Source organism: Euleptes europaea, chromosome 1 (assembly GCF_029931775.1).
Source record: "Euleptes europaea isolate rEulEur1 chromosome 1, rEulEur1.hap1, whole genome shotgun sequence".
Lineage (NCBI taxonomy): Eukaryota > Metazoa > Chordata > Lepidosauria > Squamata > Sphaerodactylidae > Euleptes > Euleptes europaea.
The window spans coordinates 89,492,354-89,518,751 of NC_079312.1; the positions used below are offsets into that span (position 1 = coordinate 89,492,354).

General features: G+C 42.3%; 1 protein-coding gene across 1 annotated transcript in view; it reads left to right on the forward strand.

Annotated features, from left to right (window-relative positions):
- LOC130475803 (collagen alpha-1(XXIII) chain-like) overlaps nucleotides 1-26,398 on the forward strand; it is a 428,306-nt gene that overhangs the window by 16,961 nt on the left and 384,947 nt on the right. Inside the window, 1 exon segment of the mRNA XM_056847672.1 lies at nucleotides 3,569-3,638. Coding sequence (XP_056703650.1) covers nucleotides 3,569-3,638 — 70 coding nt within the window.

Sequence of the window (26,398 nt, forward strand, 5' to 3'; positions counted from 1 at the left end):
AAATAATTACAGGCCTCCAGAAGAAGGTGATTACCATACTGCTGCAGGAGTTTCTGGATGAAATTGATTTCCATGATCCTTTTTTGTGTTGGGCTTTCATCCAGGTCATAGCACAGAAACAGTTCAGGTTCTTCGGCCTATGGGTTTACATGAGTTTCCATCCTGTCTCCCACACTGTTTAGTGCCTATCAACACTGCTGGGAAAGACCATTTTCCAGGAAAGCCTTGAATAAGCTCAACTGTGTTTGGAGGGTAAACAAGCTGAAATTAAACCTTGACAAAAGGGAAGGGCTGGGGGTTGAGGATAAAACTGACCAAGGAGTAGGTGTTCTACCTGTACTAGTTGGGATTAGGAATATACATCGGGGGGCGGGGACTGGTATTTTTCAGATTTGGATTTAGGGAAGGGCATAAATACTGGTACTCTGGGTTATTTGGCTCCCTCAATACAATTTTGGTATTCGGATTTGTGGGGTTTATTGGAATCCCACAATTTTCAGGTCTATTATTGCCTGTGAGGGAACCTTTACAAGAGACTGGAGTGGCAGTTTTTAAAGGAAATAACCCCCAAATTTCTGGAAACCTAGTCCTGCCTGTCCACTAAAGGCCCCCCAAGGTTCAAGCACATTGAATTAAGGGATCCAATTCTATGGGCCCCTGAACAAGGTGCCCCCAGCCACCCTACTTGTCTCCATTGTTTCCTATGGGGAAAAGATACCATGCTTTTTCCAGGGCAAAGAACCCAACAGCGAAAAATACAAGAGCAACCACTGGCCAAAAGCCTACTAATGCAAACAGAACCAACAAACCCAAAAGAACCAACGTCAAACTAGATAATCCCATCAGATGTTTGAGTCACACGTGGTCACCAATATGTAGACCTTCTGCTGGGTGAGAGATTCCAGGCAGGATGTGATGCCCTCTTGCAGCCTCTGCACCAGCATGCACACTGTTGGAACAATGTATATCCTGTGCCTGGGTCCAGAAAGGCAGCCATCTTCCCCTGAAGCATTTGTATCAAGGGATTTAAATCAAGCAATGGAGGCTTGCTTTGTCAGACAAAAGGGCTTTGGTGAACTCCTTAAAGGGGATAAGGACCTCCACTGTCTGGGAGAGAGTCAGCCAGTCCTCGTTGAAGAATGCTCCCCCCCCCCTGCACAATGGGGACCTCCTTGGTCAAAAAGGCCAGGGTGCTCTTCTGCTTAACCAAAAACTCAAGCAGGGCGCAAGTTTCTTCTGTTCCAGTGCACACTCAAGCATGGTGCAGGTAGAGTTCCGGTGAGTGCTGACGTCACTGATCAGGTGATGCTCTGTCATGCCCGTCAGTGGCTGTTTCTTGCCCAGGAGATGGGTACCCTTCACACTGCGTGAGAAGTGACTTGTGAGAATTCTGGCAGTTCTGGAGCAGATACTGGAAATGACAAGTCATAGCATCCAGTTTGGGATTCTCCGCAGAACCCAAATCCAAGGCATTGTTCACCACCAGATGAAGTAGGTGGGCTGTGCACTAAATAAATACACATCAGGCCCTGGTGCCCAGCCTGGAAATGGGGAAGGCAGATGAGGACTCCCAGTCTGGGACAGCTGGATTCCCGCCCCTGCTCACCTGTCAGTGTGTTGTTGCCCATTCAAACTAAGCCTCCAGAGATGGGGTACCTGTTAGGGTTCTGCAGTGAGACATGTTAACCACACACTGTGGACTTTACTCTCCCCCTTGGGCATTAGTGCTGAGTGCTCCACTAGTAGTGCTAAGTGGCTTCTCTGTGACTCTCCTGCCTTCAGTGTGCAATGCTGCATGCTGTTAAGTTTGCATGGCAGAGGAATCTAAGCTATAGTCCTGTGACATATGCTGTAACTTGTGAGTTACAGAGAGTCGTGGCTGGTGTTTATGTAGTGCTGTGGGGGGGGGGCGGTTTGTCCGCTGCGAAGAGAGGGGGTTGGTTGTGGCAGTAGCTGGGCTTTTGGGCATGGCTGTGCCTGTTGGGTGGGCACATGGCCTTTTCTGTTGCGTGGGCATCTATGGCTATGCCATGTTTTTTGCTGGTGTAATTTTCCAAAGCTATTTGCAAATTATTTGAAACTCATAATCTCACCTACCGATTATATCTATAAAGGACATTAATTTAATACTACAATCAGCAGGAAAGGAAATCGAGAGCAAGCTGAAAAAATACATAATTGCTGAATGATTTTTGAGAATTACATTCATAGATCTCAAAAAAGTTTCCTGTCCTGGAAATTGTTGCTGTGGAGTGATCCCTCCCTGCTACAAGATTTTATTTACAGTTATTTTATGAAAGCAGTCTATGTATTCATCAAGCATACTTTGAAATGTTCCAAAGGGGGATTTAAATGTTTAAGGTGGGGTCCCCAATGTGGGGTCCATGTGCACCATGATGCTTGCCCACACCTTTTCTGGTGCCTGCCAAGTGTATTTAGGAAGTGGGTGGAGCCAAACAGAGCTTTTGTCCAGCAAGGCTTCTGATTGACTATTGGAGATTTGATCGTCAGTGCAGATTTTTTAAAGGTTGCTTTGGCCAGTTACTGAAGTTAGGCTGTGGCAATCATTTTGTGGCTGGCTCCGCCTCCTGTGGCAGCCATTTTGTGGCAGCCATTTTGTTGCTGCGCCCACCATGCCATGTCAGAATTCCAGTTGTGCCTGCAAGCTCAAAAAGGTTGGGGACCCCTGGTTTAGGAGTTACATTTAAATCTTTCAGACTCCTGGGGGCGTGAATTAGTGCAACAATTCTTCTAATGGTAATACTTCAAATAATTATTTGGGAACAAAATATCCATAATGGTATTTTTTCCTTTGCCAGGTATTTCTGAGTTCTGATCAGTGTTCAGCTGTTTTTTCCTTCTAATATGGAAATTTACAGACAAGGTTTGGTTGACATCTATAGTGCTATGTGTAATATACGCGTAGGATGCAATCCAGACAAAGTTAAATGCTTTCTGATACATTGGTTTCAGTGGAAGAGATCTGAAATGCAATCCTAAGGATGACTTCAGTGAGTGTTTGGATTGCACTGTTAAACATGGGCTTAACTGCTGAAATCTTTTTTTTAGGATGCTAATATGCTGTCTTTCCACTCATACGCATCCTCATGTGGGGTGGCCTCCAGTGGAAGATTAACATGGACAGAAAGGAGGCATGATTTCCCCACTCCTGCAGCAAAGCTCTGAGTCCATCCCCCCCTGCTATTCCCAAGAATCCTCTATCCTCCATAAGCAACATTTCAGAGGGCATTTTGGGTTGCAGTGGGAGGGAGGAGGAGAAGAGGAATTCATGCTCTGTGAATGAAAATCCTTTTCTTCCATGGGAAATGCCTATGAATCTCTGCCTCAGAAATTTCAAATCACATGGGCATCTCATTTAAATCATGTAACAAATCAAAATTAGAGTCTTCAGTAAAGCCCAAGGATTGTAAAACTATTCTGAAACCATCAATGAGGCTTAACAGTACTTAACTTTGGCTAGATCATGCCAGTTGCCAATAATACACTTGCAAGTTATATATGTGTGTACACAATTCTACAGAAATGTATGTTTTTTTCCCCTGAACAGAAACTGGGTGAAGGATTAGCTAAACTACGCACAGCACGAGAGGCTCCATCTGAATGCAGGTGCCCACCAGGTATGTGGAAGGATAATTAATACATTGCTGTTGTGTAGTTATATTGTATTTCCAGAAGAAAGTTAATGGATATCTAACCGACTCTTATTTATTAATTCTTATGCTGGCTTTCAAATTTTAAGTGTGGAAAGAGTGTTTACTGTTAAAGCCGTCCAAGAAATGTCTGGCGTATACGGCAAGCAACAAGGAATAGTGGCGATTCCATTGTGGTAAATTAATTGTCCTTTCAGATTTCTAGCTTCACTGTCCTTTATTAATGTTTTTGGTACTTGACAGATTATGCTTCTGTTTTGTTTTGTTTTTCAAAAGTATCTCTTATAGGAGCAGGGAAGCTGAGAACTTTGCCAAAAATGTGGTTGACCTTTGAACTGACGTTGCCTGTTTTGTGTCAAGTCGTTCACCTCAACATTTTGCTCAGAATCAGCATTCACGGAAGTGTTGCATCTGCTCAGTGCTGGCATTCATGTTGGCCGACTGGATGGCTGCTGCAAATATATGGTCACAATTTACAGGCTTGCTTGGATTGCACATGCCTCAGAGTCATGCGCAGGGCATGCACTGCATTCACACATGAAGTGCCTTATGCTGAATCAGATCCTTGGGTCTGTCAGCACCGGTCTTGTCTACTCAGACTGGCAGCAGCTCTCCAGGGTCTCAGGTAGGGTTGCCAGGTCCCTTTTCACCACCGGCGGGAGGTTTTGGGAGCGGAGCCTGAGGAGGGCAGGGTTTGAGGAGGGGAGGGACTTCAGTGCTATAGAGTCCAACTGTCAAAGCGACCATTTTCTCCAGGTGAACTGATCTCTATTGGCTGGAGATCAGTTGTAATAGCAGGAGAACTCCAGCTAGTTCCTGGAGGTTGGCAACCCTAGTCTCAGGTCATGGCGTTTCACAGCACCTCCTACTTGATCCTTTTAGGTGGACATACCATGGATTGAATTGGGGATCTTCTTCATGCAGAGCAGATGCTTTACCACTGAGCCACAGCCCCTATACCATGTATTCACACTACGTTAGTATGTATGGGGGAGGAGTACACACATGGCAAAGTACTGAGGTCTGGATCCCAAAAAATATTGAATCATCCAGGCTTATTAAGCAAGGCAAACCATGCAGCTTGCCCCTCCGCCAACACAGGATAGTTATATCTCTCTTTAAAAAGATTTTTACATATAAAAAGATGATGACTGAGGAAAGTAATGTGAGAATGCACATGCACAGAGAGCACATGCATTTTGGTCCAATTTTGAACTTAAAAACAAAAACTTTTGAGGGGCTGAGGTCCTGCTTATTGATGATATTCTATATTTTACTCAGTTGTGTTTTGTTAGGTCAGATCAATGAACATGGGTATAATCCCTTTCTGTATGGACAAGGTATGCACTACTCAGTGGTTTGTCTTTATAAATATTGTCTTATAATATCTGGAACAGCTTGAAGCATGATATTGGAAGTATCTGGAAATGATAGGAATAGAATCGCTTTGTAGATGGTGGGGTCAGATGTTTCCATATGGACATGGAAGTTCACCGTTGGTTCCATTTTTATTTCTTAATGAAAACCTTCTAGGTTCCAGCATTTGGAACTAAAACAAACAAAAAGATTATATGTTGGGATTTTCCTGACCTAAATGGACACAGAACATACATGGTTCAGTATAATGTCTACCGCCATGAATTTGGGAGGGGGGACAGAAAAAGCATTTTATCCTCTTTTGATCTTAGCCTTTAAATTATATGTAATAGTTTTAAATATTAGACTTGTAGTTCTTTTAAACAAAACAGTGTAATTGCAGTCTGCTTATTTAGCTAACCACTAGCAAATAAGTTGATAGCTGTCTTTATGCCCAATGTCTGGACTGATTTTCTTGAAGAGAGGCAACATTGGTTGAGACGTTAATCTAAAATCCTTAACTTGCATGTCAGTTACGTTTGAAGAAAGGGGAGTCTAATTTTTAAAATGCATGTATGGGTCCTTGAAGCAGAAATAAGTTCTAGCTTTCGGAGGGGGGGTTATTGTTTGTTTAAAACTTTACTCTTGACAATAAAACACAGCCACTGAGCACTATTATGAAAACATGTCCCAGCAGAATGAAATCCAGTACCACACATCTTTCTCCTCACAGCAGCGGAGAATGGAGAGAGAGGGGTAAAGGCAAGGAGGTTCCCAATTTGGAGAAATATACGACTGCCATATTAGCAGGACAATGCAGCAGCCCGATGCTTAGCGGCCCCGGCTTAGCCTGATTTTGTCAGATCTCAGAAGCTAAGCAGGGTCAGACCTGCCTAGTATTTTGATGGGAGACCACCATGAAAGTCCAGGGTTGCTATGCAGAGCCAGGCAATGGCAAACCACCTCTGAACGTCACTTGCCTTGAAAATCCTGTGGGGTCACCATAAGTTGGCTGCGACTTGATGGCACGAAATAAAAACAAAAACAAATGTCTTAATACCCAAAGGAAGTAAGTTCTCTTGTTACAAGCTGTTTTTCTCACCAGCTCTCCTTCCTTGTTTCTTGCACCGTTGACTTGTAGGAGGAAGAAAAGAGGGGCAAAAATTGAGATTAGGAATGCCCCCCTTTTTTGTTGTTTTGTCCCTCTTTTGTAATTCTTTGTTGAGTGGAAACTTACTTGGCCTGCTTGTCTTTCCCTGCTCCTCCACTCTCTTTTGTCTCTAAGTTGGCACCTGGGCAGAGAAGCTCTGTGACAATGGATTTCAGTCAAGGAGCTTCCAGGCCCATGTTTCAACAGAAACAAAACAAAATCCCTGGGACAGGATAAAATTAAATTCCAACAAAATGCAAACTCAATCTGATATTGTTTGTTTGTTTTAGTGGATCTTTCTACCAGGCAGGAGAGAGTGATACTCAGGAGTTTGATTCTCTCCTGTCTGGAATCCATCCAGAGTTACATTCTTGTTTCGTTGGATCAGTATATGAGATTAACAGTTGTGCCCGTCATCTACAGAGCTGCCATTTAGGTGCGCTCAAAGGCTTGGGCATGTCCGTTTGAATTTTGTATTCCCCCCCCCCCAGGCAGCAAACATCTAAGTCATAACACAAATTGCTCCTGAAAATCTGCTCAGTTTCAAAACTATTTTGCCATATGGAGAGGCTGCTTTTCAAGAAACGCAACCCCGGAGTCCTTTTGGGGATTTGGAACTAGGCTGTGGACCTATAGCCATAGCGCTATGAATTATTGTTTGCTGTCTAGTTATATTACTCAAATCCTCTTTGTTCAAATGTTAAGAAAAAACCTATACAATCAAACAAATAATCATATCATAAAGGAAACATTAAGTCTTATTCAGTCTCAATTTGAAAAATGGACCAAAGGCACGTAGTTGTTGCCCCAAATCCTGTTTAAAATCATTTTATGGGGTCAATTGAAGTAACAGGTTACACAATGTTGTCAGTGCTTGCAGTGAGCGCATATAAATTGAAACGCTTAATCTTTTTAAATTTACTCGCAATCAGCAGTTAGTACTTCATTTGCCATTACTGACCACAAGAGGGAGCTAATATTGTTTTATGAATACCATAGAAACCAAATGATTGAAGACCTGTTTTCTAACAAAATATCTGAAATAGGTACTAAAACGTACAGAGTTGTTGCATTACTTTGCAAAGCTTATATTCAGTGAGAAACAGTTTGAAAATCTAATTAATCGTTCACAAGGACGAGTCTTTCGCTGTTATCACAGATGGGTAGATTAATATATTTAATTAATCAATGTATTTAAATCACATTAGATTTCTGGTGCGATGCTGGTAAATCTTTGCTCAGGGTGCAGTCCAGAGTGAATGATCATTCAAGTGTTTTATGTTTTTGTTGTGATGCTTAATTTTTTAAAGATTTTTTTCTTTCATTCCTGACAATTATTTGTTGCTGATATTAATTGGTTCTTGTGACTGCACTACTGTCATATGACTGAAGCTTAAAAATGCTGTTTGTTTTAGCATGAGAGCTACTACTGCAGATAAAGGAAATATTAATATTCTACACAACTCACATGGATCATCTGGACATTGTATTTCCGTTTGAAAGACTAGGCTCATGCAGATGATGTTAGCTAAAAACAGTGTAAAAATTCTGAATGTATAAAGTGTTCAGATTGCCTAATCCCTTCCCTACAACGATTTATCCTTAAGCCTGTACGTTTGAAAACACTATTTTGCTTTGAACTAAAGTTGAGAAGTTGTTCAAGAATGCTACAAATAAAGAATGTTTCATATACCACTAATCTTCTTCTCTATATAATCTATGATGCAAGGGGCCTGTCTTCACAAAGTAATTAGGGATTTTATTTTTGCAAAATTGGGATGCTGCCCAATGTTGTGTTACATGACTGTCCATATTGTCTGAGATCTCATGCAACATAGGCAAGGGTCTCAACTTAGCCAAAATAAATCCCTTGACGCCTGGTGAAGAAAATTATTATGTACAATTTATACTATAGAAAATAATCTGATATTGCTTCAAACATTCTGAGAAGGTTAAGATTTTTTTTCATTTAATACTTCACAGACAGCCATTGCATTTTGTGGTTCTTCTAGTAGCGGACATTCTAACATGTTTGTCTGCAGTGCTAGTAGAATTAATGTGTGTGTCTGTGCAGTGTTACCATATTTTCTGCAGCAGTTCTTTGCTGGTTGTTCCATGAAGAAGCGTCCAATTTTATCAAGGGGCCCCTTTCCCAAACCTGGAGCCTTGGAGAAGTGAAGGGGTTTATTATGAAAGGACTGTGTATACTGTTCCATGATTATTTCACAAGAGCCAGCCTCAAATAAATAAAAAAAGAGAGAAAACAAGATCCCACTCATAATTTTTTGTCTCTTCCCTGATTAAAAATTAATCTTTCTTCCTTAAAGTAATTGTTCTGGGCACCCAACTCTACTAAAGATTGTCACTGGAACACTGACTTAATTCAAATCAAACATTTCCAAGTATTATAGTGGCAATAAATACAATGAAACTGTTCTTGTTATGATGCATAGTGCTTCATTTCTTTACAATTAAAGCCATGTGCACCCTGAGAAGAAGTTTAGAAGGGTAGAACTCTGTTTAGGGTTGTACTACAACTCCTTCAACTTGCTTTTAAATCCCAGCCATTATATGCAAACCTGCTAAGTAATAACAGTACATAAAAGTGTGTCAAATATATCATAATCATCTGTATTTTCAGTATGAGAAATGACAGTAGAATATTTTGGGACTACTGGAAATTTTGTGCTATAGGCCACAGTTCTGTTGTGGTCAGGTTGTTATGTCCCTTTTGATTCCCCACTGCTCCAAATGAGCCGCGGACTGTAATCTGGTGAACCAGGTTTGTTTTCCCACTCCTACACATGAAGCCTGCTGAGTGACCTTGGGCTAGTCACAGTTCTTTCTGAACTCTCTCAGCCCCACCTACCTCACAAGGTATCTGTTTGTGGGGAGAGGAAGGGAAGGCGATTGTAAGCCGGTTTGAGACTCCTTAAAGGTAGAGAAAATCGGGGTATAAAAACCAACTCTTCTTTTTAATGTGTATGTTATTTTGTCATTGTGAATCTTTTATTTATTTTTCCTATTTTCATTTCTAGTGATCCTGATTTGCTTGTTTATTTTATGCCATGTTTATCGAATCTATACAAAAATAGTATTAAAATGTACGTAACTGTAGCAGAAAAAAACTGGTGCAAAGAAATAGAAAAGGGCAAAAAAAATGAAGACTCGTAGGTTTGATTTGCAAAAGGCAAACATGAAATCGGGTATTTGAGACAAAATGATGAACTGTGGAATTTGGTAGCGTCCCTAGCAATGGAGAGTAAGGTGTCTGAATATGTGGCAAGTTACCAAATCCTTGCTTTCTTTGAGGATACATTATGTGAGTATATTTCAATCTGCTTTTAATATGCTTTCGTCACCTTCACGAACAATGATTGTTGAGAGAGAAGGGAATGTGTCACTCTTGATGCTCCTGGATCTCTCAGTAGCTTTGGATACCACCAGCCATGGTACATTCCTGTCCCAGGTGGATGGCATGGCAGCAGAGACACTGTGCTTCATTGGTTCTGGTCCTGTTTGGAGGACTGATATCAGAAGATCATGCCGGTTGATCGCTGCTCATACCCCTGCCATTTATGCAAGGTTCTGTTCTGTTGCCTCTGCCGTTTAATATCTTGATAAACCAGTGAGTGAGATTGTCTGGAAATGTAGAGTAAGCTGTCATCAACATGTTGATGACATCAGCTCTGTTTCTCCTTTTAATTGGAATCAGGTGAGATGGTGGATGTTTAGAATTATTGTCTCATGCTAGGAAGGGGACAAATTGAGGCTGATCAACTGAAGCTCAGTGCAGACAAGTCAGGAAATGTTGGTTGATCAAATTCCAGTCAGGGGTTAAGCCTGTTCTGGATGGGGTTACGTTTCCTTGGGAAGAGCAAGTTGGCAATTTGGGGGTGCTACTAGTTTGCAGATGGAGACCAAAATCTCGCTGTGGAATGAGTCACCTTTTGCCCAGTTTCAGTGCCAGATGTTACCTTTCCTTGAACAGCAGGAGTTGGTCACACTTATCCATGCTCTGATCATATCTAGAGTGGATTACTGCAAAGTGCTTTCTGTGGTGGTTGGCTTTGAAAATGCTGCTGCGAACAGATGCTTGTTACTGGGATCACGTCTCGCCAGCTTTTCTAGTCGCATATGTGCTTCCAGCGTGATTCAAAATGCCGGATATGACTTTTAAAGCCTTAAACGGCTTGCAAGCGTTTGAAGGATTGCCCTGCTGTGATGTAACGCTGATCGAGAACTAAGGATTCTTTCTCTAGCTGAGCTCCTGATGGCCCCTGCTATTAGTAGTGAGGTGTGAGGCTGTCCCAAACACCTGTTCTTTAATGGCATGCATCTTTGGAAGGCCTTCCCCACTGGGCAGGTGTGAAGCTAGTGTCTTTCTGTTCACATCCAGATTCTTAGTTAGGTTCTAATTGCTGTGTGTGGATCGTTGCCATGGCTTTGATATTGCTGCTGTCTTTTTAACATGTTTTAGTGCTGGCATTGTGGCATGCTGTTTAATTAGAGGTCTTACAATTTTATTGGGTTGGATCCAGTGCAGTGTTTCCCAAGGTGCAAGGATTTTCTCTGCTACTCTTCCCATGGCAGCTCAAAATGCCCCCTGAAATCTGGCACAGAATCAAATCCTGTATTCCTTATTCCACCAGAACGCCATGGCCACAAACACTGTCTTCCATCATGGAAGGTAGTGAACCTTGACCGTCTGCAGCAGTAGGTAAGAAGAAAGTTAGCTGCAGACATCTTGAGATGTGCCTTGTCAGAAAAAAAATCTCAGATACTCAGCCAGCAAGTAATACCATTACATCTGAACTAAACTCAGACAGGGTAATCACAAGTTCACTAGCTTTGTGACTACAATGATTTTATTTGGCTAGTCTCTGCTGCAAGCTATTTTTGTGCTCAAGAAGGGAGGGGTTTTGTTTTTTATTGAAGAAGCACTGAACACCCTTCCCCAACTTGCAACTTGAAGAGCTAAACTCTGGAAAAAAAGCTTTACCATTTCAATCTGCGGATTTCAGAAACTGGTCTTCAGAATGCAGATGCAGCTAATTAAACACTCTGCAATAATCAACTCAAGGTGTCTTGTAATTTTACCATTATTTAGACGAGGAGTCCCCAATGTGGTGCCTGTGGGCGCCATGGTACCCCCCAACTCCTTTCCTGGCTCCCACCAAGTGTTCTTAGAAAGTAGTTGGGGCCAGGTGGGGCTTTTGCCCAGCAGGGCCATTGACAATCTGAAATGAAATTGTCATTAGGAATGATAGATGACTCGTGCTAGTTTTTAATTACTCTCCAAAGCGAAATGTGTTGGCTTGGTAATTGAAGCAGCCACTTTGCATTTGTACAAGGATGGTGGTCAAAGTTTATGATAAAAATATGAACCCATACCATGGTCACATTATGATCTGGTAGCCTCTGTGTTCATTTTATGAATGCCAACAATTGACATGGTTAGGACCTCCATGGAAAGCTTGTCCAGTTTGTCCTGGCTAGATTGAAACAGGCTACATAGCCTGAGCGCCCCTGTTATAACACTCTGGATAATATTTTACTCTGTATTAGCCTGATCTATTATTACATCAGATCCTTCACGCTATACTAGCCTGATAATTTATGTTGGTGTCCTCCTTGTTTAAATGATTTCCACCCTTGAATGCCCATGTTTGCCCAGAGCTCTTTATGCCAGATTTAGAATATTTGTTGGTATTACTTAAACACATATATGTTTAGATGAGCTCTCCGAGAGGACAATACCTTCCTGCAAAACCCCACTTACATTGCTGTACATAGCCTCGCTTGTGAACTATTTTGAAAGTATAATTAAGCTGGCACCTGTTGTCTCAAGATCTGTGTCTGTCACAGACCAACTTTTCTGTGCGTGACACGGTGCCAACATTCTCTGCTCACATTAAACTTTGGCAGTGGGCTGAAATACAGTGTGCTGCTTTAATTTCACCCTTACAGCAGATACGCTTGGCTCAAGTATGTTTCAGGATTCAATTTTGGAGCGCGACATTGTCCGCCCTGATGTCCCTGGCAAACGACGCAGTTCGGAATTGAGGGAGGGGGGCTTAGCTTTTTGCTAACTCAAAATTGAAGACTCTTAATAAAAGGCTATATATTTATGAGAAACCTGGCTGCAAAGTTGATACACTGGCTGAACCTGCTTTAGGAAGATTCCCTGGCTAAGAAGAAGAGTTGGTTTTTATATGCCGACTTTTTCTACCACTTAAGGAAGAATAAAACTGACTTACAATCACCTTCCCCTCCCTACAACAGACATCCTGTGAGGTAGGTGGGGCTGAGAGAGCTCTAAGAGAGCTGTGACTAGCCTAAGGTCACCCAGCTGGCTTCATGTGTAGGAGTGGGGAAACAAATCCAGTTCACCAGGTTAGCATCCGCCGCTCATGTGGAGGAGTGGGGAATCAAACCCAGTTCTCCAGATTAGAATCCATGGCTCCAAACCACTGCTCTTAACCACTACACCATGCTGGCTCTAAGGATATAGGACAGGCTAAGTCTCCTCCTCAGTTTATACATACATTCTATAGTTTCTAACTTTCTTTGACATCCACATTTATTTAGCAAATGTAGATTCTGCTTCTCCTCGGATCTGCTCAAGACAGCCTACAACTAAGAATAAGACAGGGCAATGAAAAACAACAACCTTAAAACGAAAGCAAAGCCCTTAAAAACAAGTTAGGGCATAAAAACAGCATACAAAATAGCACCTTAAAATTATATTAATGAAACAGCCCTTAGTCCAAAAGCATACCATCAAACATCTTAAAAAAGATATATAGCAGTCTGAGTTAAGGAGCATTTTGTCCTGGTGGCTAAAGGAAAGTAAGCACCATATGAGCTTGCTGTTTTTGTTGTTGTTGTTTTTTTGCCATCTGCAAAGTAGATGCCCCAGAATAAAACCTGGCAACACTTGGATGTCTGTTTGCTTTTGACACTTCTTTAGCAAACCTTAGCTTCCACCAAGCCTGCATTTGTCTCCTGCTTTTCCTACAAGGAGCTTAGTATGGTATATGTGGTATTATCTCGCTTCAAAGATGCTAGGTTGAGAGACAGTGATTAGTGTAAGGATAGCAAACAAGCTGGCTACTCAAATCTCCCTGGTCCAAATCCAACACTCAAATCCAGTGTACCCTACAGGTTCTCATAAACAAATAAATTATTATAAATAATTAAATTAAATTAATCAAGTATTGGCATATCGTCCACTGATATTCATTTCTACTATATTCTGATATAGTCGGAATGACATCTGATATTGGAATGATATAGTAGGAATATCCATTTCTAGTGGTGATGATAAGGGAAGAAGAACAAATAGTATTGTGGTTGGAGTCTGCTACAGACTACCTGACCGGGTTGAGGAGTTGGATGCTGCTCTCCTTGAGCACTTCACAGTGTATCCAAGCAACACAACATCACAGTTATGAGTGACTTCAACTTTCCTAATGTGTGCTGGGAGAAAAACTCTGTCTGCTGAGCATCCAAAGTCAAGTAACTTCCTTACCTGCCTGGCCGACAACTTCCTTTTCCAAATGGTGGAGGAAGCTACAATGGGCTTGGCTGTAGCTGACTTAATATTAACCAACATGCAGGAATTGGTAGATGGGGTGAAGGTGGTGGGACCCTCAGGGGAAGTTACCATGTCCTCCTAGAATTCCTTTTGCTGTGGGGGTGGGGTAAAGAAGTTCATAACCAGACATGTATGTTAGATTTTAGTAGAGCAGACTTTAATGAACTCAAAGGCATGATGAGAGTTATTCCATGGGCAGGAATGCTGGAAAAGAAAGGAGCAAGGGAAGGTTGGGCGCTCTTAAAACAAGAGTTCTTGCAAGCTCAAGCCATCACTGTTCCAGCAAGATGGAAACATGGTGGGGGATCCAAGAAGCCAATGTGTTTGAATAGAGAACTCCATGATGAGCTAAGGAAGAAAAAGGAACTGTTCAAGAAATGAAGGGAAGGACATCCCTCTAAAGAAGAGTATCTGAGGGTTGCTAGGCACTGTAGGTCAGCCATCAGACAGGCCAAAGCTCAGAGTGAGCTGAGGCTGGCCAGGGATGTTAGCTACAACAAGAAAGGATTCTTCACATATGCGAAGTGGTGAAAATGGAGAAACTTTGACAGAGAGAAAGCAAAATGGCTCAATGCCTGTTTTGCCTCACTTTTTTCACTGAAGAAGAGAACAGGCCCAACTAGAGGTGGTAGTAGGCAAGGCACAGCATCCAGGCTGCTGGTTAACATGGACTGATAGGTTGTTGAGAGTCACCTGGTTGCATGGGATGAGTACAAATCCCTTGGGCCAGATGGTGTGCATCTGAAAGCTTAAAGAACTTTCTGGAGAGCTTGCAGAGCCTTTGTCCATCATCTTCAGGAGATGTGACACAAGACTGGAGGAAGGCGAATGTTATCCCAGTCTTCAAAAAGGGAGGAAAGATGACCCAGGCAACTACAGGCCAGTCAGTCTGACCTATATCCCAGGGAAGATAGCATAATAGATTTTAAAGGGTTCAGTTTGCAAGCATTTGAAGGACAACTTGGTAATCTGGGGAAGTCAGCACAAGTTTGTCCCCAACAGGTCCTGCCAGTCCAACCTTGTTTCCTTCTTTGGTTGAGTGATACACTTCTGGATAGCAGTGTGTGTGAACAAGATATTGGGGTGTGGGTAGACTGAAAGCTAATAATGTGCAGTCATTGTGATGCCACGGCAAAAAAAAAAGGCTAATGCAGTCTTGGGGTGTATCAACAGAGGCATAACATCCAGATTGCAAGATATCATAGTCCCTCTGTACACCGCATTGTTCAGGCCACAGCTAGAATATTGTGTGCAGTTCTGGCAGCCTCCTTTCAAAAGGGAGGTGGACAAAATGGAGCGGGTGCCAAAGAGAGTGAAGAGGATGATCAGGGGGCTGGAGACCAAGCCCTGGCTAGGAGGAAAGGCTGAGGGACTTAGGAATGTTCAGTCTGAAGAAGAGAAGATTGAGAGGGGGGCATGATTGCTCTCTTTAAGTATTTGAAAGGCTATCACTTAGAGGAGGGCATAAAGCTGTTCCTGTTGGTTTCAGAGGCTAAGACACGCAATAATGGGTATAAATTACGGGTGGAAAGGTACCGACTGGATATTAGGATTTATTTTTTTTACAGTAAGAGCAGTTCAACTGTGGAATGGGTTGCCTAGAGAGGTGGTGAGCTCCCCCTCACTGGCGGTCTTCATGCAGCAGCTGGACAAACAAGAGATGCTTGAGGCTGATCCTGCCTTGAGCAGGGGGTTGGACTAGATGGCCTGTATGGCCCTGCCTAACTCTGTGATTCCAGGGGCACCAGCCTGAGGTGGGCAACCAATGGGACATACCAGTTTTGGGCCTCTCTGGTGACATCGTGACATCACTTCAAGCTAGGCTTGCCAACTGCCTGGTGGGGGTGGGCAAAAGCCTTCCAATCCATCAGGCTACCCCCCGTCCCTCAGCTGGTTGGGCGGTGGAAGAGGGCCAGCAGAGGTGCAGGCCCATGTTCAGTGCACGCATGACCTGCGCAGTGCAGATGCTCTAGCAGTCACCTCTGAAACTCTATGTGACCATAGAGTTTTGGAGTCACTTGCTAGAGCATTTGCATCGCTTCCAGAAGTGACGTCAGTGTGGCGCAAGCACTCTGATTGTGGCCGCCAACCATGCCCCTGCAAAGCTCTCGCTGGTGGTGAGGAGCAACCTGGCAACTCTACTTCCAGCACTACTTAGAAGTGATGTTGGATGTTGCCCCTATGTGTTGACATCACTTCCTGGTTGGGACAGAAGTAATATGATATCGCTGGCACCTAGTGATTCCCCCCCTCATTTCCCCCCTGTCAGCCCACTGTGTGGCGGAGGGGAAGAGGACTGCCGGTAGGAAGTCTTCTGCTAATCCAGGTGACCTGTCAGCCCTAATTCCTACTAAGGTGCATGAAAGAAAGTTAAATTTGAATTAGAGATTTTGGATAGGCCTCAGAAAGTGCATAGAATGTCCTAAGCACCCACACACCTTGTTTGATTTTTACTGCTCTTACTGAAAGTTCAAATGTGACTGATTTTTTATATATTTGGTTATTTTAAATTGTTAACCTTTTGGTCAATTAAAAAGCAAGGTGCCTAATGGATTGAGAACAGTTTACTTAGTTTTTGGGCATCATAGTTCTAATTTGCATTTTTTCATTAAACATGTATAAAATATATGCTGGTAGATATAGGGAAGGACTAAACGTTACTAGTGCTTTTTTCTCCTTTATATCGCAGGGTTACAAGTATTTTCTTACCACATAATTCACCTTTCACTCAAGTCTAAATGCACAATTGCCTAGGTGGCAGGTTGATGTACAGAGGGTTAGAATCATAGAATCATAGAGTTGGAAGGGACCACCAGGGTCATCTAGTCCAACCCCCTGCCCAATGCAGGAAATTAACAACTACCTCCCCCCCCCACATCCCCAGTGACTCCAACCCTCCCCCCACAATGCAGGATCCCACAATCAAAGCACTCCCGACAGATGGCCTTCCAGCCTCTGCTTAAAGACCTCCAAAGACGGGGACTCCACCACCCTCCGAGGCAGTGCATTGTATTGTGCTGAGCTTGACAAGTAAGCTATGATTTTTGCCTCTTCTCTGCTGATGTAAATGAAAAGCATCTTATTGACTTTGGCTAAATTAAGACACCTACAGGAGTCCATATACATGGCTGCTGGTCAAAGAGCACACAGTGCTACTTCAGAATTCACATGAGCAAAATACTTTTCTAGAGGAAATGGGAAGCTGACATACTGTGCAAGACCTTTAATCCATCTAGCCTAGTTCCCTAAGTTGGCATCAGTTCCCTGAGGTCTCAGGCAGAGGTGTTTGCCAGAAATCCTTTTAGTTTAATGTGCTTGGAATGAATCTGGGACCTTTTACATGGAGAGCATGTGCTTTGCTGTTGAGCTGTAGCCCTATCTTTAAGGAGAGGAAATATGCTGTGAACACGCAGCATGTGGTTTTTTTTGTTCCTCCTTATTTAAACATTTATCTTCTTAACATGTGTAGTTCCTCTGACAGAGAACCATCTATAAGTTAAAGTGCTTGAGCTTGAACACATTTGTCTCTGTACCTTCTGTAAATGGTTCTTGTGCTGGTACTGATTTGAAAGATTTCCCCTTGATGTTTCTCTAGGACTTTAACTATTGAAGAAGTATTTATTTATTTATTTATTTATTAAATTTGTATCCCACCGCTTCCCAACCAAAGTCGGGCTCGGGGCGGCTTACATCAATATATGAGAGTGATCTTGTCATTAAGAGGTTTCTGTAAGACATTCATAGAAGCTTTATAGTTCAGTTGATGTGGGAAATGTTAAGGCAACATGTTTGCGAGATAAACCAGTGGGTTTAGACTGGAGTTACTCAGCATAGGATTGCACTGTAAACTTACATATGTATTTTTCTAATAAAAGTTGACAACTCTACTGTGTAGTAAGTTATGCTAGGCTGCAAATGTGAGTTTAGCCCTTATTTAATTTATTTGATCTTCAGCTGGTAGGACATTTTAGTATACACTTGTTATTCAGCACCTACTTTGGACTTGCTGTAGTTATTGCCATGTGTTTGTGCGGCCATACCCTGCATGCTGTAGGAAGGAAGAAGAGTCTATATGTGTTGTGTGTGTGTGTTTGTGTTAAGTGTTGTCAAGTCGCTTCCTACTTGCACCAACCCTATAAAATAACGACGTCCAAAACATTCTGTCATTAACAGCCTTGCTCAGGTCCTGCAAACTGAGGGCCACAGCTTCCTTGGTTGCTTCAATCCATCTCATTTTGGGTCTTCCTCTTTCCCTGCTGCCTTCAGCTTTTCCTAGTATTATTGTATTTTCTAGTGACTCTTGCATTTTTATGATGTGACCAAAGTACGATGGCCTCAGTTTAGCGATTTGACCTTCTAGGGAAGAGTTCAGGTTTAACTTGTGTCCCGAGTCGGGGCCAGAGGGGGCCGCCTCGAGACTCCAGGGAGGCCTCCAACGGCCCACAGACCCCAACGAGAAGGCCCCTAAGGGAACCTCACACCCGGGGACACAGCCGCCCCCACCCAACCCTGACCTTCGCTCTTACCTTCCCCCCTCAGGCTCGGAGGAGCGGGCTCTCGGCCCGGGAGGACCTCGGACGGCGGCGTGCGGAGGCGGCGCGGCGCGGCAGTTGGGGACGGCCCAGCGGGGCGGCGGTGATTGCCCGGGGCGGCCTCCACGGCCCGACGCCCAGCTAGGCGGGGGACGGGCGCTCCCAGGGAGGGGGCGTGGCGACCGGATGGGGCGGGAAGGGTTGAAGGAAGCCCTTCCCCCCCCTGTGAGAGAGCCTCGGGGAGGCGGGGCTGAAGGGGCGGTAGGGATTTAGGGAGCCTGGGAGGCGGAAGCCGAGGAGGAGCCGGCCAGCGTCTACCCTAGTGCCTGTGCTCCGTGGGAGAGGACGCTGGCTTCTTCCGAGGGGGAAGACAGCTGCGAATCCCCCTCGGAATGGTCTGAGGCTGAGGAAGCCCCACAGGACTCCATCCCGACACCGACCCCGGGGGGAGGCGGAGCACAAGCCCCGGCTGGGAGCCTGACAACTTGATCTAGAACTCACTTATTTTTATCTTTACACTTAAGTACCTCTGCTGGCTCCTTCATAGCTGCCCTTTCCAGTCTCAATCTCCTTCTGATTTCTTGGTTGCATTCTCCCTTTTGGTTGATGATGGAGCCAAAGAATTGAACATCTTTAACAGTGTCATTTTCTTCATCATCAGCCTTAAAGTTGTGTAATTCCCCAGTAGCAGTGACTTTTGTCTACTTGATGTTCAGCTGTAATCTTGTTTTGGCACTTTCTGCTTTAACCATCAGTAGTCATTTCAAGTCTTCACTGTTTTCTGCCAATAATGTGGTGTCATCTACACATCTCAAATTGTTAATGTTCCTTCTACCAATGTTCACTCTACCTTCATCTAAATCTAATCCAGCGTTCCTTATGATAAGTTATATATATATATGTGCTACTGCATAATTGATATCATTGGAATTCGTGAGCATTCAATGCTAGCAACAGTTTGTCAACAGGATTTCTTTGAACTATCCTGTAATATAGTTGGTGGGTACAATTGTTTTCAAAGTTGAACTATTCCTTGAAGGAAGCCACAAATTCGGATCTTTTTTCAATACTTGAGGACAGCCTTAAAGTTGACCTCTAATAGGTCAGGCCTTGATCACTCCAGGAATCCTGTCAAGTTATTGAGCAGTCAGTGGGACAGGCTGCAGCCCAGGTCAGCTTGACACACATTGTCAAAGTGATGTAAAAAGCACCCTTTGACATAGAAACACTGGACTTTCATCCCTGCTTTGCAAATCTTCCTGCAACATAAATCCTAGAGAACAAACAGTCTTTACTTCAATAATTAGTGTGGTGCTCTGTTGTTTTCTGTAAAAGGGAGCAGTCTGTGCATAAACGCACAATCCAGTGTTTGATTGGAATGGATGATTTCAGGTATGTAGCCAGAAAGCCATAACAAAATTTAGAAAAAATAGCAAACCTTATACTATGTTGGTAGATGTAGATCATGGTGGTTGTTTGTTTTAGAGATTACATCAGCAAATACAGCTTTTGATATAATTAAGGTAATTTGTGTTTCTATATCATCAGCTGATACAAGTTGTACAATTTGGTAGATTACAAATTGGTAGAATTATAAGCTAAAAGAACTGCTTTCTGATTAATGGAAGTGCTTAGAAACTGTATCCATCCTTATTTGGTGAAGTTTAGAAGGAGAGGGCAGAAAAGTAAATAATGTGAAAGATCACACTACAACATAATCCACTAATTAAAAATCTGGTTCCATATTCAGTTTTACAACATCATCATTCTGTGGTATGAATGTTGTCCAATCTCACAGACATTTTTGGAGTGCTGTTTCTAATTTTATAGAGCGAATTTAACATGAAAATCTAACTTGTTTTAAAATATTGTCGAAGGCTTTCACGGTCAGAGTTCATCGGTTCTTGTAGGTTATCCGGGCTGTGTGACTGTGGTCTTGGTATTTTATTTCCTGATGTTTTGCCAGCAGCTGTGGCAGGCATCTTCAGAGGAGTAACACTGAAGGACAGTGTCTCTCAGTGTCCTTCAGTGTTACTCCTCTGAAGATGCCTGCCACAGCCCTTCAGTGTTACTCCTCTGAAGATGCCTGCCACAGCTGCTGGCAAAACGTCAGGAAAGAAAATACCAAGACCACGGTCACACAGCCCGGATAACCTACAAGAACCGACTAACTTGTTTTCTTTGGCATTCTTAATATCACTTTGCTCAGCTGATTGACGAGTCTTCCTCTAAAGGAAGGTGTTCCTTAGGGGCTTTTCTTCTGGAGGAAAGCTCCATACTCAGCTGAGTAGAGTGGTAGGGCTGAACTCTATTAATATAACACAGACCTTGCCTAGGCATTTTATGCATACCATTTATGGATCTTGCTATGAATTTTTAATTTTAAAATGTTGATTCTGGAGACTTGGATAGATTGTATCCCCTACATAGCATTTTTTTTGCATGACTTCCAATATGCAAGTAGTTTAGAAATTTGCAGGTAGTTTAGAAAATCTGTTTTCTGTGGGCGTTAATGCCTTCTTGTAAATGTACACCTTCTCTATACACAAAGACTCATCTTTGTTCCTAATCATTTGTAATTTCGAACTTCCTGTGCCGCAGTACTAGGAACAAAATCTAGCTGATATCCACAAAAATAAACAAAATGATCTAGTACATTATTTTAGTGCACAGGCAGGAAGTTTTGCATGAATAGCTACTAAACTCTGCAGAACAAGGACTGCCCTCCTTATTCTGACCTGACAAACTTGCATTTCTTTCTCCGCCCCCAGTTTAAAAAATGGATTTCCTCCAACTGCAGTGGTTCCTGACACAAGTCATCCACATCTGATTAGGATGAGTGGTGGTAATAGGCTAAAGAGGTGTGTGATGTGTAGAAAGGGATAATGTGGTGGTGTTTGGAAAGAAAACATTCCAGTTATACAATTTGGTGTTACAGTTACACATGTCCAGTGCTAGTCTGTGTCAGAGGTCTCATTTCTGTTTCTCAGAAGATTAAAGGAAAACGTTTGGATGATGCATTTATGTTAAACGAAATTTCATTCTTTATGTCTTGCTTACATGAAATTTTATAGCATTAACTTTTCCGGTGTCACTACAGAAAATAACTTAAAATTTTCTGTTTTTTAAATATACTTCCACCTGAGCAGTACAGATATATTAGTGGAGCCTCTGCTTTAAACCTCTTCAGTACTGCTTAAATTCTGTTTAGCTTTACCTGCCTTAGAATCCAGCAGCCGGTACCAAAACTGTAATGTGACTTGTGAGTTCTCGCCAGGGAGGCCGTATCATAATAACCTCACTGGCTTGCCTCACCTTGTTTATTGACTCTCTAATTTGGTTCTAAGTGTCTGATACAAACCAGTTCTATTGGTCTCTTGCTCTGTGCTGAAAGATTGAAGGAGAGGCCAAAGGCCACCATGCTTGCAATAAAACAGCTACTTTAGTTTTGGCAAAAAAAAGCCACGTTCATTAGGGACTCTTTTTGCTTTCATCTCCATCATTGTCAGCTGCATGCGGGTGCTATTAATACACATGGCTTGTTAAGAGACTTTGTGGGGGAGGGGGGAGGGCATCCTTGGACTGTATCTTTCTAGAACAATGCATTATATCCCCATGTGTGTGTTATACTTTGCGGCGCATACTCTTCCACATGTTTATTCCATACTGTTATTTTCTGGCTTAACAGCTCTTATTACAGCAACAGTGAAGAGGCTGTTATTAGAGAAGACTTGGTCGCTGTACTAAATCGATGTTCATTGGCCTGTACTTAATGATTCTTAGGTCCTTCAAGGAACTAGAGTGGTTAGTTGTCTATTCATTGCTTTGCAAATAGCATCGCTTAGTACTGAATGACACTGAAATATGCATTTTAAGCACTGCTGTTTATTTCAAAGGGAGTTCAAAGCTCCCTTTGGTAATACAGGAACTCTGGAAAGAGGAACTCATTAGGCCTTATTAGAGTAAAATGAGCAGAAGAAAATGAACTAAAAACAGAGCAGAGAGACCAACCACTACATTCCTTTTCCCCCCAATGAATGCACTTTTCTTTTCTTTTTTTAGTTTCATTCTAGCTTTTGATTTAGTCCAATTATTGTTGACAGTTTGCTTTTATCATGCATTCAGTGCTGTTTCGCTCAAATTGCCCGTGTTTTTTGAGGTTACCACTTTGGAACCCAGGCATTCATACAACAGGGCCGGTCTGCTGCCATTAGCCTCTTTGTAAATATGATTTCATTACAGTTGATGAAGCTCTTTGAATATTTCTGAGCTACACACATTTCCTGTGAGCTGCAATGTTTAAAGCAAAAGGTGTTTCAAAACTGCCAAACAGCTAAAATAACGCATACTGCCTCAAAATGATGAACTTGTTAACAGTAGCCTCTATAAAAACTACTGGCTTGTAATGTTCAAGTATTCCAGTTGTAAACCAGCCACTTTCCCCAGAAGTTATAAAATTGTAATTTTGATAGTTAGATGGAGAGGGCTGATACCTTACCACTCCTAACACAATTAAGGTTGCCATCCTCCAGGTACTAGCTGGAGATCTCCTGCTATTACAACGGATCACCAGCCGATAGAGATCAGTTCCCCTGGAGAAAATGGCGCTTTGGCAATTGGACCCCTCCCCAAATCCCACCCTCCTCAGGCTCCGCCCCCAAACCTCCCGCCAGTGGCAAAGAGGGACCTGGCAACCCTAAACACAATGCAAGCTTATCAATGGGCAGCACAAGTACACAGCCCATGATAACCTATCCAGTAGTCCTCCAGATTGTGGCAGAAATACAGATAGGGTTGCCAACTTCTAGATGGGGCCTGGAGATCTCCTGGAATTACAACTGATCTCCAGACTACAGAGATCAGTTCCCCTGGAGAAAATGGCTGCTTTGGAGGGTGGATTCTATGACATTATACCCCGCTGAGGTCTCTACCCTTCCCAAACCCTGCCCTCTTCAGGCTCTACTCCCAAATTTCCCAAATTTATGCTGTGCCATAAATGCTGAAAGGATCCTAAATCTAAGATAATACTCAAGAGTAGTGTTTTAGCAACATAGACCTCTTTCTGGAACACAAAGAAAGGCATGCCTTGACTTCTTACAGCAGGAAGAAACACTTTTGGCATTTTCTCACAGTATAGTGGAAGGATGAAAGCAAGCTAATTGGCTTATGCTTTGAAGTTTAAAGTCAGCTTGGTTCATGCAAGCCAAAAGATTACCAGTCTGAGTATTCAGGTCTGTTAAGTCACAGCAAGTTGTCATTTACCGGGAGACAAGGTAGTGCTGTTGATCGTAAATTACATTTTTAAAGTACTTTTTTTTTTAACATTCCAGTGTTTATTTAAATGTAGTTTCATCACAAGCGATGTTAAACAAAAGGCCCAAAATGTTACAAACAGAAAGGGCCAAACAAATTTGCACAGTTTATATAAGACAGAAAGATCCAATGGAGCAAGCTGTTGCTTGCCAAATCTGATTCTGTAATAATTCGCTGCTTTAGGGCTTTTTGTTTGTCTGTTGCAACAGAAACAGCTCATCTTCTTGTATATTATTTGTTGGTGTGGTCATTAGCAGCTTTTAAAATGTGAATTTGAGGTATGGTGGGTCAAACAACAGGAGCAGATGCAGTGCTCTTTGTAATGAGCCAGTTAACTGGTTGCATTCATCTGAGGGAATGTTTACTTGGATAAGTCTACTCACTTTACCAATAAAACATTCACAGTTCTTATTTTCTTTGACTGTGCTTTGTTCTAGCTCTTGCTACATTACAATTAAAGGGAAACATATAAAGTTGTTCCTTAATACCCTTGTTTTTCCCCAGATAATGAATATTAATGACTTGCAGCTTCACTGAGGAGATTTTAAAATCTCTTGGTGCACCAAACTTGGATGCCATTATTAGTATCTTGTATTGTGTATACTTCTATTATGGGGGATCCACCTAAAGTTTGAAGCTAAATAGTACTACAGTTGAATGATGGCTCTTCCTAGATAGGGCATTACAAGGAAAGTTTGGGTTTTTATTAATCTATATAATTGCAGAATATGTTGGTAATCCTTTTTACAAATCTCTGTATACAAAATTATAGAAAATGGAAAAGCTGGAAAGGAATTTATAAATATTTAAGTGCAATAAATCTATTCCAAGAATCTAGAAATAGCCATGAAATTAATACTTTTTGTGATGCTTTAGATCAGTATCCTTATATAACATTTGTGCTGTTGTATACATTAATAAGCTATTTCAACATATTTTTATTTGCTTATTTGAATTGTGGCTTCAATGTAACATTTTATATCTGATCATCGAACGCCATCTTAAATTTTCATAAAAACAAGGTAAGTTTTCCATATGTGAAAACTGGGGTGCAGCTTGTGCATTAATACACTTTTGTGGTGTTCTGCATTTTCTCTCTCCTTCCCCCAGAATGCGGCACAAAGGGGGAGGGAGCTTCCTTTACAGCAATGTCAAATCTGATTTTCTTGTTTTGCTCTTATCTTTCTCATAATAGCCATATGTTTGCTTGCAGGACTTCAGAGCTGGAGTCTGTCTAATGTCAGATACTCAAAACTGTGAAATAAAGAAAGTGCTGAGACCACAACTATCACTTCATCCATAATGTTAAAAATAGGTGTGCTTGGGAATTAGAAACAATATCTCTAGCAGTTTATTTTAACAGCTAAATTTAAAATTTACTCTTATCTTTCCTAACACAAAAGAAGCTGACGACAGCTCACAAGAACAACCGTAATATAATAACTTGGATCCACTACAGTATTTCTGTAGATGGAAAGATTTCTGCCTGCGGGGCACACCTCCCCTTCCAGCTGTAGCCCTGAATTAAATTGACATCTTTATCTCAGCTAAGGCTGCCTTTGAGCTCATGATGATCCTGAAAGTTCTTAAAAACAGAGACTTGTTATGTTGACGGTATGGAGGGATTGGTACATCTCCTAGAATACGGTGCCTATGAATGTCGTACTTTCTGAATAACCTGTCTGTAAGGGGAGAAAAGAAAATTCTTACCTGATAAATTTCTGTTCTTCTTGAGGATAAGTCCCACTGCCCACTCTCCACAGTCTTAAAGTCATTACAGCTCTGACTATATTTTTAATTTAAATGTGGCAGTACTCTCCCCCACCCCTTCATCTTCTGTTGGAAGATAAGTGACAGTTAACAGTTTGCTGTTGACAGTTTTTGGGACTTTTTTATATGGCTTCCATACAAATTGGAAATTAAAGAGGAGGTCTCACTTTTTAAGACTTCCTTTAATGTTGCTTTCTAGTCTCAGAAGGTGATTTATCCACTCTGAATTACCTCATATCTATTACTTGAAATATTCACCACAGTGTGGGATATTTGCTTATGACCACATGGGTTGTTGTTTTTCTGTACGAAAAGCAGAAGGGCCCCACATTAAAGGGGATCATCCAGATGACTTCATGCTCATTCTGGGTGTAATCTGGAGCAAAAGAGAGGCATGGTTGTGGGGGTAGTAGCAGAAAGTGGTGCAGAAGCAGGTGTTTGTAGATGTCATTCCTGTTCTTGCTGCTGCCGCCGCCAATAATTTTATCGAGGTGCATTTTTGCAGCTTTGCTTAGTTGGACTAGGATGTGGGAAACTCAGGTTCAAATCCACACACTGCCACAAAACTTGCTGGGTGACCTTGCTGGCCTGCATGGTGTAGTGGTTAAGAGCGATAGTTTGGAGTGGTGGAGTCTGAACTGGAGACCGGGTTTGATTTCCCACTCCTCCACATGAGTGGCAGAGGCTAATCTGGTGAACTGGGTTTGTTTTCCCACTCCTACACATGAAGCCAGCTGGGTGACCTTGGGCTAGTCATATTCTCTTAGCCCCACTGACCTCATAAGGTGTCTGGTGTGGGGAGGGGAAGGGAAGGTGATTGCAAGCTGGTTTGATTCTTTCTTAAGTGGTAGAGAAACTTGGCATATAAAATCCAACTTTTCTTCTTCTTCCTCTCTCTTTCTTCCTCTTTCTTCCTTTTTTCCCTCTTCTTCCACTTCTTCTTCTTCCTCCTCTTCCTCCTCCACCACCACCACCTTGGACTAGTCAATACTTCAGAGGGCTGTTG